Here is a 17,761-nt window from a genome sequence, read left to right as displayed (position 1 = left end):
AAAAGCACCTGGGAGATGGCTGTCATTACATGATCAATAAATGCACAAGTTTACATTGATATTTTGGACACTTTTCTTATCCCATCAATTGAAAGGATGTTTGGGGATGATGAAATCATTTTCAAGATTCACATTCAAGATGATAATGCATCTTGTCATAGAGCAAAAACTGTGAAAACATTCCTTGCAAAAAGACACATAGAGTCAATGTCATGGCCTGCAAATAGTCCGTATCTTAATCCAATTGAAAATCTTTGTTGTACGTTGAAGAAAATGGTCCATGACAAGGCTCCAACCTGCAAAGCTGACAACAGCAATCAGAGAAAGTTGGAGCCAGATTGATGAAGAGTACTGTTTGTCACTCATTAAGTCCATGTCTCAGAGACTGCAAGCTGTTATAAAAGCCAGAGGTGGTGCAACAAAATAGTAGTGATGTGTTGGAGCGTTCGTTTGTTTTTCATGGTTCCATAATTTTTTCCTCAGAATTGAGTGATTCCATATTTTTTTCCCTCTGCTTGGTCTAAAAAAAAGTAACCGTTACTGACTGCCACATTTTGTTTTTCCTGATTTCTTATAGTGTTTCTTAAAGCCAGAAAGTTGCCATTTGAAATGACTTTAGTTTTGTGTCATGTCTGTGATCTGCTTTTTTTCTACAAAATTAAACAACTGAATGAACATCCTCTGAGGCCGGTGATTCCATAATTTTTACAAGGGGTTGTAGAATGCAGTTGGCTACATGATTCATGCCTGGCCATGGCTTCCCCCATCAAACCCTCTATACGCAACTGCACAACTCAAAATGGAGTGCTGGTGGTCAGAAAACATGACACTATGGAACTCATGAAGTGCTGCAACATCATCCCTAGCCAACTTGAACTCCGAGCACTCAGTAGACTGGCAATCTACCTGCATCAAGGCAACTGAACAAATCAACATCTTTCTTCAAAGGAGGACAGAGGCATGCCCAATGATACCAGTGGGCAGCTGGCGTCAGTCAAGCATCAGGGCATGTTTGCATCACCTGCAGGCATCAACACCAAAGGCATTGATCACCGTTCCCTCCACCCCCATCCCCTGCAGCAAGTGTCATAAACATGTCGAATTTAGCGTGATTTCATCTGTGATTTTGAAATACTCAGAATTGTAAGCCTGTGAGAAATGTTGATTTTCATGATGTCACCTTGTGGACTTTCCTTCATAGCCATTTTGGCAGGTGTGTTGGAACTGATGTGAAGAAAGCAATTTTTTACAGTTGGAATTAGGTGTTTTCTTTGCATTTCACATTGAATAACTCAAAATTGTAAACAGGTGTGTTGTGGTAAAGTCCAGCAAACACCAGCTGTGATTTTTATTAGGTCAAAGTTTTCCCAAGGACAAGATTTTTGAGGGAGAAGTAGGAGCGTTTTGTACTTTTCTACTGCAGAAATGCAGCCAGCACAGTGTGAGAAATGGGCTTAAAAAAACACTTGGGTCTAAAAGATGCAATCCCTTCCATTCATGTGGCCAGCAGAACTCAATAGCTCCATTACCACCAAGTGGTCTTGGCCAGTACAGCATGCTATTTTGTGCATTTCAACATGCAGAATTAGGAAGAGGTACCAAAATAACCAACCTGAACCAACCAAAATAGTCAACCTGTACCAACCTGTACCTGTACATTTTTTCGGCACACATCAGCTGGGGTCCCAAAATTATGGACCCGTTACAAAAGGGAGGCACTAAACCACTGTTGTCCACTGATTGGTTCAACAGCTAAAGCCGAAACCTGCATTCCATGTGCAAACAGTTCAAACTGTTTCAAATTTTGAAACCATTCACACACAGTGAAATTAAAGTCTCTTTCTTGCTATGTCATTTCAGTCAGATTCATTATAACAGCCTGATGAAACGTATCCACGTAAAGCATCCTTATTTTGGAATACACCATGTGAAAATAATTCCTTGTCGTGGCTGAAGAAATGCTGTGTTTTTAAAGAGGTCCTTCTATGTTTGCCTGCTCCTGATCAGCCTGAACTGGACAATGCCAGCGCTTTGTCCCACAACAAGAAAATGTATTTATTTGAAAAGTTGAAAGAGTCACAATGCCTCATTGATTAGCAGTGGTGTTTACCACAGCCATGCATTGTCTTTTCACCATGAGAATCAATCCCATGATCCACCAAGACAAAAATAAAATTAAATAAAATGAAAATGTTAAATTGCTGTGTTTGGTCTCTGTGTGAAGGGGGTGAGGCCATGTGACAGCATACGCACTCTCAATGACGTCCATGTCAACATCTAAATGATCTGCCTACCAGTGATGCCACGATGTAACGAGTAATCTAACGCGTTAATCTTTCCAAATCAGTAATCAGATTAAAGTTACTTCTCCATGTCACTGTGCGTTACTATTATTTTTCATTGTGGGTCGATAGCAGCATTAAACTTGGTCTGTGGGCAGGAGGTCGGGGTTCGACTGAACTGCACACTTTAAGTGAGCTGTGAGCTTTTCATCCACGGTTTTTTGCACCTGCTCGACTCGTCGTCTCCTCTTAAAGCACGGTGATCAGCACACCTGCACTGAGCTTTACAAAGACATTTTTATACTTTTTTTCCTCCTTTATTTAGAGCTGAGCTGAGCCGCTCCATATCTGCACGTTAAAACAGCTGATCCTCCGCGACGCGTCAACAACTAACACTATTTTCCACTCAAATGCACCTAAACTCTCTTTCTGAGGACCACATAATGTGAAAACACAATAAAACTTTCTTACCTGTAAATCTGGTCACGTTTTCTGCATAAATAAATGTTATCCATTCTTTGTGCTCAAACGCCAAAGTAGGGGCAAATCCAGATGGAATGGGGGCGTGGGGGAGGGATGTGCCCCCCTCACAACACCCCTAGATTAAAGGTCCAGTTTTGAAGCCTTTTTTTACTACAACTACTAATACTACTTAAAATAATATTAATTTCGACAAGTAAAATATTTAGAGAGAATTTAAATGTTAGAAAAATGCTAGAATTAATTTAATAGTTACATTTATAAACAATGTAGGTTCGAAATTGCAAGTTTTACTGTTACAGTGCTGTCAACAGTTAAATATGAGGTCAAGAAAGAGGTCTTTATTTTACTTTTTATAAAACAAGTATTTATTTTCATTGAAGTCAAGAAAGGGTGACTATAAAGTAAGTTTTGGCAAAACAGGTATCATTGTCATGTTGAGGTGGGTTGTTGTCGGCAGCTGGGAAAAGTAACTAAAAAAGTAACTAGTAATCTAACTTAGTTACTTTTACAATTGAGTAATCAGTAAAGTAACTAAGTTACTTTTTCAAGGAGTAATCAGTAATTGGATTACTTTTTCAAAGTAACTGTGGCAACACTGCTGCCTACTAAACCAAAGGGTACTGCTGGTGGTGGAAACTGAACTCATGCCAGACCTAACTGTTCCGACCAATACATACCATACCGACCTGAAATGCTAAGTGGAAATGAGGCTTAACAGTGCATGTTGCCTTTCATGACACACACACACACATATATATATATATATATATATATATATATATATATATATATATATATACATGAGGGTAGGCTGAAAAGTTCTAAGGCTCACTATGATGCAGAACTGTATCATAGTGAGCCTTAGAACTTTTCAGCCAACCTCGTATATATTTCTAGTTGTCACAGATGAAATGTCGGTGAGAAAGAAGCTACACAAGTTTATCTGTGTTCATGAGTGTAATCACAAAGAGTCATAGAAAAAGTGATTGTGGGTGACAACGGTGGACAGCTGGTGTGATCTTAACAGGAGAGCTGGATCAGCTACCAGATGTTTGTGTTAATAACGTAGATGCTTATCATTGACTGTAGAACAACAATTGAAAGAATGAAGCAACACAAACGTTACAATGGTGACTTGGTGTTTACTGACCATCATGTGGAACTTGTGCAATTCACAGGTTTTGAAAGGAGATAAGGATTTGTTTACTTATGGAGTTGTGTGAAACTGGAGCAGCACAGACATCAGAACAATATTCTATGTGGCTGCTGTGTGCGAACACAGAAGTAAAATCAGCGACATGCATTTTTGGCTTTGAGGGTATGTCTTTATTAGTACTTTGTGCTTATTTAATCATATTTAGATGTATTTTTTTCTGAATACACAAGGGATTACAAAGGAGGTGCAGATGGACATACAACCACAATTCCAATGAAGTTAGGACGTTGTGTAAAATGTAAATAAAAACAATGTAATGATTTGCAAATCCTCTTCAACCTTATTCAATTGAATACACCACAAAGACAAGATATTTAATGTTCAAACTGACAAACTTTATTGTTTTTGTGCAAATATTTGCTCATTTTGAAATGGATGCCTTCAACACGTAAAATGTAAATAAAAACAATGTAATGATTTGCAAATCCTCTTCAACCTTATTCAATTGAATACACCACAAAGACAAGATATTTAATGTTCAAACTGACAAACTTTATTGTTTTTGTGCAAATATTTGCTCATTTTGAAATGGATGCCTTCAACACGTTTCAGTTGTTCAACAGTCTGGGGTCTCCATTGTTGTATTTTGTACTTCATAATGTGCCACACATTTTCAGTGGGTGACAGGTCTGGACTGCAGGCAGGCCAGTCTAGTACCTGCACTCTTTTACTACGAAGCCACGCTGTTGTAACACGTGCAGAATGTGGCTTGGCATTGTCTTTCTGAAATAAGCAGGGACGTCCCTGAAAAAGACGTTGCTTGGATGGCAGCATGTGTTGCTCCAAAACCTGGATGTACCTTTCAGCATTGATAGTGCCATCACAGATGTGTAAGTTGCCCATGCCATGGGCACTAACACACCCCCATACCATCACAGATGATGGCTTTTGAACTTTGCACTGGTAACAATCTGTATGGCCTCTTTCCTCTTTTGTCCATAGGACACGACGTCCATGATTTCCAAAAACAATTTGAAATGTGGACTCATCAGACCACCGCACACTTTTCCACTTTGCATCTGTCCATTTCAAATGCCCAGAGAAGGCGGCGGCGTTTCTGCATGTTGTTGATGTAGGGCTTTCGCTTTGCATGGTAGAGTTTTAACTTGCACTTGTAGCAACGAACTGTGTTAACTAACAATGGTTTTCTGAAGTGTTCCTGAGCCCACGCGGTAAGATCCTTTACACAATGGTGTCAGTTTTTAATGCAGTGCCGCCTTAGGGATCGAAGGTCACGAGCATTCAATGTTGGTTTTCGGCCTTGCCGCTTAAGTGTAGAAACTTCTCCAGATTTTTTGAATCTTCTGATTATATTACGGACTGTAGATGATGGAATCACTAAATTCCTTGCAACTGAATGTTGAGAAACATTGTTCTTAATGTGTTGGACTAATTTTTTCACACAGTTGTTCACAAAGTGGTGATCCGCGCCCCATCTTTGCTTGTGAACAGATGAGACTTTTGGGGATGCTCCTTTTATATCCTATCATGACACTCACCTGTTTCCAATCAGGTGTTCTTTGAGCATTCATCAACTTTCCTAGTCTTTTGTTGCCCTGTCCCAACTTTTTTGAAACGTATTGCAGGCATCCATTTCAAAATGAGCAAATATTTTCACAAAAAAACAACAAAGTCTATCAGTTTGAACATTCAATATTTTGTCTTTGTGGTGTATTCAACTGAATATGGGTTGAAGTGGATTTGCAAATCACTGCATTCTGTTTTATTTACATTTCACACAACGTCCCAACTTCACTGGAATTGGGGTTGTACATTGATCAGCAAAACACAACAATTTGACTTGAAAGCCAAATTAAAGCCACATTACACTTGATTACAAAAAACAACCCTGACTGACTGTGGCATAAGTTGAAGCATGAAGAGAACTGCAACTGACCGCAGGCTGAGCTTCAGGCAGCTAAAAGTCGGTCCCTGCGGTTATTTCATGACTCTGAATCAAAATATCTGCACATCTGCCTTTTATTTTTAAGACACACTCTGCCTTATTTTATTTTTATCAGCTATATCATGGCCTGCACAAGTTAACAGGAGGGAGATATGCATTTAAGCTAACATAACTTACCCTGTGATCACAGGATAAACAGGAACAATCCATTTTGTATGCAGCTTTCACTGGTGATGTAGGAGAAGACTTACACTTCAGTGGCTGATCAACTAATGGAAAAGACAAGGCACAATTAAAAAGGTTAAATTTAGACACACATTTAAACAAGCATACACATGTGAGGGTCTGCGGAATAATTCTGTATCCACTGCTATTTTTTCAGTAACAGGCAAGACAGTGAAGTGAAACTTTGCTTCCAAACAGTTTTCTTCATGTATGCACAAAATCGCCTTTGGCATAACACATGTGGACAGTAGTCAGAAAAAAAATGGTGATATGTGTATATGGATGTGAATTTCACCCAACATGCTGTTATTTAATTCCTCATGGCAGAGGTTTGTGCACCTGTGGACATTCATCAAGGAATGAGTGTTGTCTATTTTGATGCCTTTGTGAATGTCAGTAAGGTCAGGAAATGGGCAAGGAGTTTGAAAATTGAAAATCCAGCCACTGTGACTTCTGTATGACCATGCCCAGAGCAGGTGTCCCATAAACACCCACAGTTGCACAGCATCAAGTGTGGGTGAATGAAGTATTTCATGTCAATAGCTGTGTCAAAGAGAAAGACACTTGCCAAAATGTTTGGGATTTCAAAGGAGCAGGTCCATCATGTCCATAATTTACTCAGTTACAGAAAAGTATGCACATGATGGCTCCCAGGGATGCTGATTGTTGAAATGAAACAGAACTGAAAGTCAGGAACTTCTGACAGGACATGCACAGGAATGTGATGCTTTCCTCTTCTGAATTGTCACATATCCTCCAAAATTTTCCTTTTTCCCAAGCCAAAAGAATGCCTGAAGGGACACCTTTACACGAAAGATGCAGAGGTGGAAGCACCTGTGCATCACCGGTGCTGAGAGAAGACACCTGATTTCTTCACTGATGGAATGCAAAAACCTGTCTGGCCTTGGTGTGAACGGAAGGTGCATAAAGGGAAGGTGACTATGTGGGAAAGTAATGCCACTGGCCTGAAAGCATTTCATGGTTTAGGCACATATGTGATTCATGTGAGTATCTTGCTTGTTACAGACAAAATACTGTAGGAGGCAGAAGTTTTCAGATGACCCTCATATACAGTAAACTGACATTGTGATTATTTGTCTGTGTATAATAGTCACATACCTGAACTGTCAAATGACATATTGCCCATATGCTTGGCACTGAACTCAGCTTTGGCATAGAGGTTGGCTCTCTCTTTCCTCAGCTCTTCCTCTCTCTGCTTCACCATCTTAATCTCTTCATCTACCAGTGATACAGTACTTCTGGACCGCAACTTGAAGAAAGGGTTGTTCAAAAACATCTTCTCAAGGGGTTGCTCGTGTGTACTATTGAGAGAGCACTCTGAGGCACTGCGCGTCATCAGACTGGATGTCTCAAAGAGAATGGTACTGCTGCTGCTGTCCTCAGATTGCCACTTACTGGAATGCCCCATCACTGTGTCTTTCTTTTGTCTTGGACTGGAGGAAAAACCATTGCCCGGGTCAAGCATGATGTTTGCAGACCCTTCATTTTTCCATGTGTACTTAGTAGGTGAAGAGGTGATGATAAATGATGGCATCATTGGAGAGCTGGGGATTTCTTGTGATGGAACACAATCAGTGGATTTGCCCATCTTGGAAAGCCCCCTCTCTGTCTTTAACTTCTCCTCTTGTTCCACACATATATCAATTTCTCTTTCAAGGGGTGTGTCTAGATCACTATAAAGATACCTGTAGCTGGGGTCATCCACACCAGAATCATCTGAGCAAGGGCTGATTTTAGTGTTGGTACAATCCTCAGCAAGATTTAAGCTCTCTTGATTGCATGATTTACTCTGAGCTCTTTCTATGTTCCGGACTGGTGTGTACATACAGCTGTGGCTACTGTGGAAGCTGAGCTGCTTTGCTGTATGTAAGACTGTCTTATTCTTCTCCTCCATTTGCTGCCACTGTTTACGAGCCAGGTGGAAGTCCACATGTTCTGTACTAACATTTTCACTCCTTGTCTCCTGTATCACACAGAAATCTTTTGGTAGCTTTTTTGTAAGATCTGATTTGCTGTTTTGGGCATGCCTTTCATGAGTGTTGTGGTTATTATTGTCATCTTTACGGTTTTCACTTTCATCTTCGGAAAATTTGGATAATGACTGATGAACTAAATGATTCAGTTTTAATTCTTGTGGTTGTGCAGTGGCAGAGACAATATTGTCAAGTTGCTGTGGCACCTTGTCCATTTGTGGAATCTCAAGTCTGACCTCTTCAAAAGTACTGTCCTCTTCTTTAAAATCTACCATCTCAACTTTCTGTACAAAGAGCTCCTGGGCACTAAGCTGGAGGCTGTCCAAGTATGAATCATCATCTTCCTTATTAATGGAAGAGGAAAATATTACTCTCCATTTTTCATCTGTGTCACTATCAGAGGACCCTACTGCTATCTCACCTCTCAGTGATTCATTCATATCCTCAGGGTAAAGTTCATGGCAGAATTCATTGGAAGCATCTGACATTGCATATTCTGTCATGGAATGCTGTAATGCTGCTTCCTCCGAAATAGATGGTTCACATGGAATTTCTTGGACTATGGAGTCATGTTCTATCTGTGCTGCCAGATACTGACAATCTTCAGCTACTGAATTAACTTCAGCATCTGGGTCAAGATCTGGCTGATTCTCATAAATACTATCAGCACTGCACGGTGTTTCATCTGGTTTGGTGGACACATTCTTGCTGAGATATTGATGATCAACTTGATCGACAGCCATTATTTTTTGACAGGACATTTCAGGGCAACCGCTGCCCCCAGTATACTCAGGATTGTTAATATCAACAGTAATCACTGGCATGTTAGGTAACAATGTGCCAATTGTCCCCTTTTCTTCTGAAATATAAGACAAGCCTGTCTCAGAATAAACTGATTCATCATCCACATAGAAATATTTCTCCTGCTCAGATGAATTAGATTCATTGACTTCCACTTCAAACCCCATTGCCAGCTTTGATTCTTCAGTAGTTTCCATGGTGACACTGTTGGAGCTGTAATTTTCAGTTGTGCTATTATCTTTGTTGAGCTCTTTTCCATCCATTTTCCTTCCCAATTCTGCAGCTTTCTGTGCAAAGCAGAAAAGAAACATCACTGAGACATCAACTGCTGTTTTTTTTCTACACCTCTACATATTTCTTCATTGAGTTTATTCTTACAGTAGTGTTCAGAATAATAGTAGTGCTATGTGACTAAAAAGATTAATCCAGGTTTTGAGTATATTTCTTATTGTTATATGGGACACAAGGTACCAGTAGATTCAGTAGATTCTCACAAATCAAACAAGACCAAGCATTCATGATATGCATCCTCTTAAGGCTATGAAAATGGGCTATTAGTAAAAAAAAAACGTAGAAAAGTGGGTGTTCACAATAATAGTAGCATCTGCTGTTGACGCCACAAACTCAAAACTATTATGTTCAGACTGGTTTTTTAACAATCCTGTGAATCACTAGACTAGTATTTAGTTGTATAACCATAGTTTTTCATGATTTCTTCACATCTGCGAGGCATTAATTTTGTTGGTTTGGAACCAAGATTTTGCTCGTTCCACTTCTGCTGCTGTGGGTTCCTGCTGTGCTCTACCTGGTGACTGTTCTGGGTCTGCTGCTGCTGCTGACTCCTGCTGTGTTCCATCCAGTGGCTGTTCCATCTGCTCTGCTCCAACCAGCGGCTGTTCCATCTTCCCTGCTGCTTGTGAGTGTGCGTGATGAGCTGAGGAGAGTTCGCCCAGGGAAGTCTGCTGGTCCTGATGGTGTTGCTCCAAGGCTCCTGAAAGGCTGTGCAGCGGAGTTGGCGATTCCTCTACATGCCATCTTTAACTGGAGTCTTTTAAGTGGACGTGTCCCTGCCTTGTGGAAAACATCATGCCTTGTACCAGTGCCCAAGGAGCCAAGGCCTGCAGGGATGAAGGACTACAGACCAGTAGCCCTCATGTCTGTGATAATGAAGACTCTGGAGAGGCTGCTACTCTGACTGCTCAGACCCCAGGTGGAGCGGGCTTTGGACCCATTACAGTTCGCCTACCAGGAGAATATTTGGGTGGATAATGCAGTCCTCTTCTTGCTGCATGGGTCCCTGGCATTTTTAGAGGGATAAGGAGGCTATGTGAGGGTGATGTTTTTTGATTTCTCAAGTGCCTTCAGTACAATCCAGCCTAAATTACTGAGGGCAAAATTGGAGGGTATTGGAGTGGATCCCTTATTCACCACCTGGATCTATAACTATCTCACTGGGAGGTCGCAGTACATCAGACTGTACTGTCTCCCTTCCTTTTTACACTGTAAACTGCGGACTTCACATATCATTCTGCGGCATGCCACATTCAGAAAAATTCTGATGACATGGCTGTTGTGGCATGTGTGAAGGGTGGGGATGAGAGGGAGTACAGAGGAGTAATTTCCTCATTTGTAGACTGGAGCAGGAGCAATGGTCTGATCATAAACACCACCAAGACCAAGGAGATGATTATTGACTTTAGCAGGAGGCCCTTCTATACACCAATCTCCATCAACGGTGAGGTGATAGAGGTTGTCCAGTCCTACAAATTCTTGGGAGTCCATCTGGACAACAAGCTGGACAGGTCAGTACATGCAAGTGCCTTGTATAAAAAGGGACAGAGAAGACTCTACTTCCTGAGGAGGCTCAGATCGTTTAATGTCAGCAGTGAAATATTATGAAAATACATGAAATATATGAAAAGAAGTGGAACAGCCGCTGGGTGGAGCACAGCAGGAAGCAACAGCAGCAGGGATGGAGGTGTCAGAGGAGCAGAGTCAAACTGATTGTAAAAACGGTTGAACTCATCCGCTATATCCCCACTACAGTGTGCCACACTCCCCTCCTCCTTGTAGCCTGTGATGGCTCTCATGCCCCTCCACACCTCCTGTATGTCGTTGTTCTGCAGTTTCCTCTCAAGTCTCTCTTTGTTGACTCTCCTGGCCCTCCTAGTGCTCCTCTTCACCTCACGCTGCATCATCCTAAGCCTGTCCCAGTCTCCTAACCTAAACATCTCCTTCTTTCTGTTTAGGAGCTGTTTCATGTCACTTCTAATCCAAGGTTTATTGTTTGGAAAACATCTAACAGTTTTCATAGGTGCCACCACATCAGAACAGAAATTAATGTAGCCTGTAACACAATCCACAACTACATCCATGTCAGGGTTAGTCTCCCCTGAACCCAACATTATGTCCCAAACAGTAGAAGCAAAACAATCCCTCAGAGCTTCACTAGCCTCTGGGGTCCACTGTGTGAAAGATCTCCTTGTTATGGGCAGTCTCATCACACAAGGTTTGTATGGCGGTCTGAGGTGGATAAGATTATGATCAGACTTGCCAAGGGGAGGCAAAGCCACAACATTGTATGCATTCTTAAGATTAACAAAACACAAATCTAAAATATTGTTATGCCTGGTAGGACAATCAACATATTGTGTAAAACCTCCTAAATGAGAGCTCACATCAGTATGGTTGAAGTCCCCTGATATTATAATCAATGCATCTGAATGTTGAGACTGAATTTTAGCAACAGCCTCCTGTATGACGTCACACTCTACAGTAGGCTGCGCTCGGGGCGGGATATAAACAACAATGGCGACGATGTGAGAAAACTCCTGAGGTAAGTAGTATGGCCTTATACTAGTTACCAAAAGCTCCACATCACGACAACAGCTCTTATGTTTCACAGTTATGTGACCAGAATTACACCATCTGTTGTTCACCAGCAGAGCAAGTCCACCACCCTTAGATTTTCCACACATCTTTACGTCGCGGTCGGCTCTTACCATGGTGAAGCCGGTTATGTTGACAAGTGAGTCAGTGATGTTATCCGCTAGCCACGTCTCTGTTAGGAAATACAAACAGCACTCCCGATAGGCTCTGTCAGATTTAACAAACGCCTCCAGCTCCTCAGTCTTGTTAGGCAAGGAATTGATGTTCCCCATTATTATTGATGGTATAAACGGCTTGTAGCGCCATCTCCGCGCCTTTACTTTAGCTCCAGCTCGGCATCCCCTGTAAGGCTTCTTAATGTCCCGTGGGATTGGATGTTTAAACCCACTCGATTTATACAGCAAGTAGAGGAGCTCATTCCATGTGTATCTGAACATACACATTTTCAAAACAAACAAACAAAAAAACAAAACAGCAGTACCGTCACACTCCAACACAACCACAAGCTACTTGGACTCGCTGCCACTGCAGTCGGCGCAGGCGCACAAAGGAAAAAAAAGTTAATTTAATAACTAATAATTTAATAACTAAAATGTTGGTAACACTTTATATTAACTGCACACTATAAAGCATTAGTAAAGCATTTAAAAAAAATGTAAGTAAATGCTTAAGCAATTATTGTAAAACATTTACAAAGCATTCTTTTTTATTAGCTACTTGCTGGTAAAAACATAAATAGATGGCTTAATAATTATTAATAACAAAATATGTAATGTCTTTGTAAAACATTTATAATTTTTTTTGTATTCGCTATAAACCATTCAAGAAAAGGTGATCATTAATAGTTTACTATTTAAAATGTAAAATCAGACACTATTCATTAGTGATAAAAATACTTTACAAATCATATTTTTATTGTCTTTACATTTTTCTTCCTCACAAATTATTAAGGATTCTTTCTTATTAGCTACTCATTGGTAAGAACATAAATAGATAGGTTAATAATTATTAATAACAAAATATGTAATGTCTTAATAAATGATTTTTCATTCTCTCTAAACCATTTAACAGTCCCTCTCATTTAACGTCTGCACCTATTATTTGTTCATCACATTCTCTTCTGTTCTTTTAGAGGCTACCTGCTAATTCTTTCCTCCTTTCCTTTTTAGCTCTTTTCCTTTTTAGAGCTTTTTTTCCCAGTGCCATCATTATTAATGTTTTATTTATTTATTTATGTATTTATTTATTTATTATTATTATTATTATTAGTCCTTATTTTAGTTTAGTTTATTCAATTTCTTAAATTTAATTACAATACCTATCACACCTTCAGTCACACTTTGCTCTGTTTTGTTTTGACGTCAGTGACTTGGTGTGTGAATAAAGACACGTTTCTGAGAGCAATAAACGTGTTACTGTCAATAATTTTTTTTTACCAAAGTAACTTGCTTTGATAACTTATTGTTAAATCTCAAATGTGGGAGTCTGTGCGTTTACTGACATTCACGCACAAAATGTTGATTCGGTTTTAATGACCGTTAATTAACGTCGTCAATGAACTCGAACAGGCTTAAAACACATTAAAAACATTTGATTTTCATCCAGATTTTAATGTTCAATGGGCAAATTTAAAATATGAAATCTAATAAGATAATTATTAAGGGAGTCATATTGTGCAGAAAGAATTAGCCTCCAAACTCCCACAATTCTGTTTTATAGGCATTCTTTCTAATATAGCCTTTTGTTGTCATTGTACACATACATACAATGAAATTTGTCAGCATTTAACCCATACAAATTACACTTAGACAGTTCTCCCAATTTAAGATCAATTTACAGCTTGTTTAATACCTCCTTGATATGTAACAAAAATAACCCTGATCCTTTTTTACCTGAGTATTAAATGCCCCAAGCACACACAGATCACACACAGTTTTTTTTTAATATACCTGCAATTAAATGATTCATTTAGATCACAAACCATGTAATCAATTACATTTTTTTTTATAACCTGACAGCACTAATTAAAATATGTATGCTATGTGTTTTTTTCAGATAGTTTTGTCAGTCACCGCTGCAAAGGTTCATGCCATGGAATGGGACACCTTTGTCATCATCATATTATACATGTTAACTTTCACTATGAATTTTGACTAAATTTTTGTACTTTTTGCTAAAATGTCTCCACTTTTGTGTAACATCAGTTTGATTTGTAAAAGTTACCAAGGTTTACTGATTTAAAGGCTAACAGTCCAGTAGTAAAAAAAATTGTTCAAAATTCCTTGATGTAATGGTGCTATCACTGGAGTGACTAAACCTTTTTGTTTATGTTAAATACCATTTGTTAAAATCTCAGTTTAGACATGCTTATTCCAGCATCTTTGTAAAGATTCAGCCAGGTGTAGTGTGCAGTGTCTTCTGGAGTGGAAAAACCTAAATTAAAAATTCTTAGAAATGAACCTTCATTGCACCAAAACATCAATGACAAAATGTTTTTTACTGTTGACTCAGCATGAAATGACAAATTATGATACAGTCACGAGTCAAATTGTTTACTGCAACAAAAAAGAGCAAATACAAAAAAAAAAAAAAAAAAAAGGAACACAAACTATACAAAAGTTTCATGTGTCTGTAGTCTGGGGTGGGGGTGCAGGTCAAATCAAATCAAATCAAATCAATTTTATTTATATAGCACCAAATCACAACAAACAGTTGCCCCAAGGCGCTTTATATAGTAATGCAAAAGCCATAAAATAATTACAGAAAAACCCCAACGGTCAAAACGACCCCCTATGAGCAAGAACTTGGCGACAATGGGAAGGAAAAACTCCCTTTTAACAGGAAGAAACCTCCAGCAGAACCAGGCTCAGGGAGGGGCAGTCTTCTGCTGGGAGTGGTTGGGGCTGAGGGGAGATAATCAGGAAAAAGACATGCTGTGGAAGACAGCAGAGATCAATCACTAATGATTAAATGCAGAGTGGTGCATACAGAGCAAAAAGAGGTGAATAAAAAGAAACACTCAGTACATCATGGGAACCCCCCAGCAGTCTAAGTCTATAGCAGCATAACTAAGGGATGGTTCAGGGTCACCTGATTCAGCCCTAACTATTAGCTTTAGCAAAAAGGAAAATTTTTAAGCTTAATCTTAAAAGTAGAGAGGGTGTCTGTCTCCCTAATCTGAATTGGGAGCTGGTTCCACAGGAGAGGAGCCTGAAAGCTGAAGGCTCTGTCTCCCATTCTACTCTTACAAACCCTAGGAACTACAAGTAAGCCTGCACTCTGAGAGCGAAGCACTCTATTGGGGTGATGTGGTACTATGAGGTCCCTAAGATAAGTTGGGACCTGATTCTGGAATTAACAGGGAGCCAATGAAGAGAAGCCAATATGGGTGAAATATGCTCTCTCCTTCTAGTCCCCGTCAGTACTCTAGCTGCAGCATTTTGAATTAACTGAAGGCTTTTCAGGGAACTTTTAGGACAACCTGATAATAATGAATTACAATAGTCCAGCCTAGAAGAAATAAATGCATGAATTAGCTTTTCAGCATCACTCTGAGACAAGACCTTTCTAATTTTAGAGATATTGCACAAATGCAAAAAAGCAGTCCTACATATTTGCTTAATATACGCATTGAAGGACATATCCTGATCAAAAATGACTCCAAGATTTCTCACAGTATTACTGGAGGTCAGGGTAATGCCATCCAGAGTAAGGAACTGGTTAGACACCATGTTTCTAAGATTTGTGGGGCCAAATACAATAACTTCAGTTTTATCTGAATTTAAAAGCAGGAAATTAGAGGTCATCCATGTCTTTATGTCTGAAAGACAATCCTGCAGTTTAACTAATTGGTGTGTGTCCTCTGGCTTCATGGATAGATAAAGGTCACATGCCCCTGTCACACATCGCGTGCATAAGGTCGCCCAGCACACCAAGATATGCCTGATTAAATGCAGCTTCCACCACCATTGCTTCCTCAAGGATCAGTCGGATGTGTCGATCCCACTGGGCCAAGTTCAGCTTCAGCCTCAACATCACTCAAGATGGATAGATTCGCTTGCTGGAACAGGCTCCTTTTTCTCTTCCCTGGACAATAATGAAGATATAAATGGGAAAGCAAGTTTATGATCATTCCCCAGAGTTTCAGTTATCTTGGTCACTTTGCATAAAAATTATGTTCTTTCAAAATGATCCTCCAACAAATCAGACCATTTGGAGCATCATTTTGAAAGAACATGACTTTTATGCAAAGCAACCAAGATAACTGAAACTTTGGGAAGGTCCGCTGGACCTTTGTTGGATTTATTACAATATTTATGGGTTCTGAGTTTTTGTTTTTTTGTGGTGAGGGGGGCTAACCCTGTGTATGTATATATATATATATATATATATATATATATATATATATATATATATATATACAGGTGTGCTGTGTGGTGCTGGACATTGATACAGATGTTGGAGCTAGTGTTTGAACCCTCCTCGCTTATGGAACTGGATTCTTCAACAAAAACACAAAATGGCGACGTGTCAAAAAAAAAACAACAAAAAAAAACACATCACAATGGCACTAAATTAGTCAAATGTGCATGTTTGTTGTCATGCTGAATTTAGGTGATTTTGTCAGAAGTTAATACTTTAAAGTGGAGCACGGAGTTAGCTAACGAGCTAAGTTAGCAATCAGGTAGCTCACTGTGTCCACATACATGAGACAATGATGTTACTTTAACACAAGTTTAGACTCACAAACTTTGTTTGTTAAAGTGTGCTTCCCACCAATGGGATAATTAACATTAAACGGTGCTTTCAAGCAGACTACAGTCACAAAAACACTTACCATCCGTCGCTTCTAGCAAAGCCAAGTCGCCGTCATCCTGCCTCCTGTTGTTCACCGGTCGGTGTCCGTAAACAGCGTTCCTGCGGTCGAACCATTTCCAGCCCTTACGGTCCGACCTACTCCGGCCGTTGTGGTCCTATAACCACTTTTAAGCTTTTTCAGCTGTTCTCTGCGTTGCTGTAATGTCCGGTGAGCCGGGCGCGGTCAAAGACTGGGAGATTTTCTCATTTCGGATCACTTCATCCACCTCTCTGGATTCTCTCCTCCGCCACCAAACACAAACATCCGCAACTCATCCACAGACCCCGGTATGGTTTTGTGCGAGTAAAAAAAAAAAAAAAAACTCACCATGAAATGAAAGAAAAGGACAGTCACTGTAACGCCGCTGTGACTATTTAAAAATGGCGGGTTTTGATTTTTGTTTTGGACGGCATGCTCATTACTCATCCAGTGACGACATTCTCTGACCAATCAGTGGCCGGCAGCCTATTGACGTTACATTTTAGTATCGGCTCGGCTCGCTTGGAACCGCTCCTGAGCAGGTACTAAAAAAAGCACCCGGTACCAGGTACTAACCCTAGTGGAAAATCAAAAAAAAAAGAGTAGAGTCGAGCCGAGTAGTGCCGAGTAGTGCTACTTTTGTGAAGTAAAAAAGCACCACAAGAGATTCTGATAACTGCATGTTGTACTTAATTGTCCACTTTAACATACTTTTACACGATTACCACCAATCTTGCACCAATTACATCTGATTATTCACTTTTATGGATCATGATTTGTCCGGATCAGACATTTAAAAAAATGGGTAAAACTTTCCAGATTGCTCACAATGTTCTACAAATGCTACTTTTAGCATGAATTACACATGATTTCAAGCATCAAGTGCTTAGCTAAAATTTCAGTAACAATTCTGCATTTTGTGATAAAATCATATAATTTGCTCCACATATAGCCAAAGATATTCCAAATAAAACTGGATATTGAGGGATCATGAAATATCGCTATATCACCCATTTCAAGATGGTATAATTTGGACAATCTATGACTGAATGTTATGGATTTATGAGGTAAAAACTGCAAAAAGGATGACAAAGGTCAATTTCAGTTTATACAGTGGTCAAAAGTTAA

General features: G+C 39.7%; 1 protein-coding gene across 1 annotated transcript in view; it reads right to left on the bottom strand.

Annotated features, from left to right (window-relative positions):
• Positions 1-12,083, bottom strand: part of LOC117512870 — a 69,744-nt gene extending 57,661 nt beyond the window's left edge. Inside the window, exons 1-3 of the mRNA XM_034173113.1 lie at positions 11,910-12,083; positions 7,232-9,194; positions 6,065-6,156 (exon numbers count right to left, since the gene is read on the bottom strand). Of these exons, the coding sequence (XP_034029004.1) occupies positions 6,065-6,156; positions 7,232-9,194; positions 11,910-12,068 (2,214 nt within the window). The 5' untranslated portion in view covers positions 12,069-12,083. The remainder of the gene's footprint in view (positions 1-6,064; positions 6,157-7,231; positions 9,195-11,909) is intronic.
• Positions 12,084-17,761: the final 5,678 nt, after the last annotated feature.

The sequence above is a fragment of the Thalassophryne amazonica genome, chromosome 1 (genome assembly GCF_902500255.1).
Source record: "Thalassophryne amazonica chromosome 1, fThaAma1.1, whole genome shotgun sequence".
Lineage (NCBI taxonomy): Eukaryota > Metazoa > Chordata > Actinopteri > Batrachoidiformes > Batrachoididae > Thalassophryne > Thalassophryne amazonica.
This window is presented reverse-complemented; position numbering and strand designations above follow the sequence as displayed.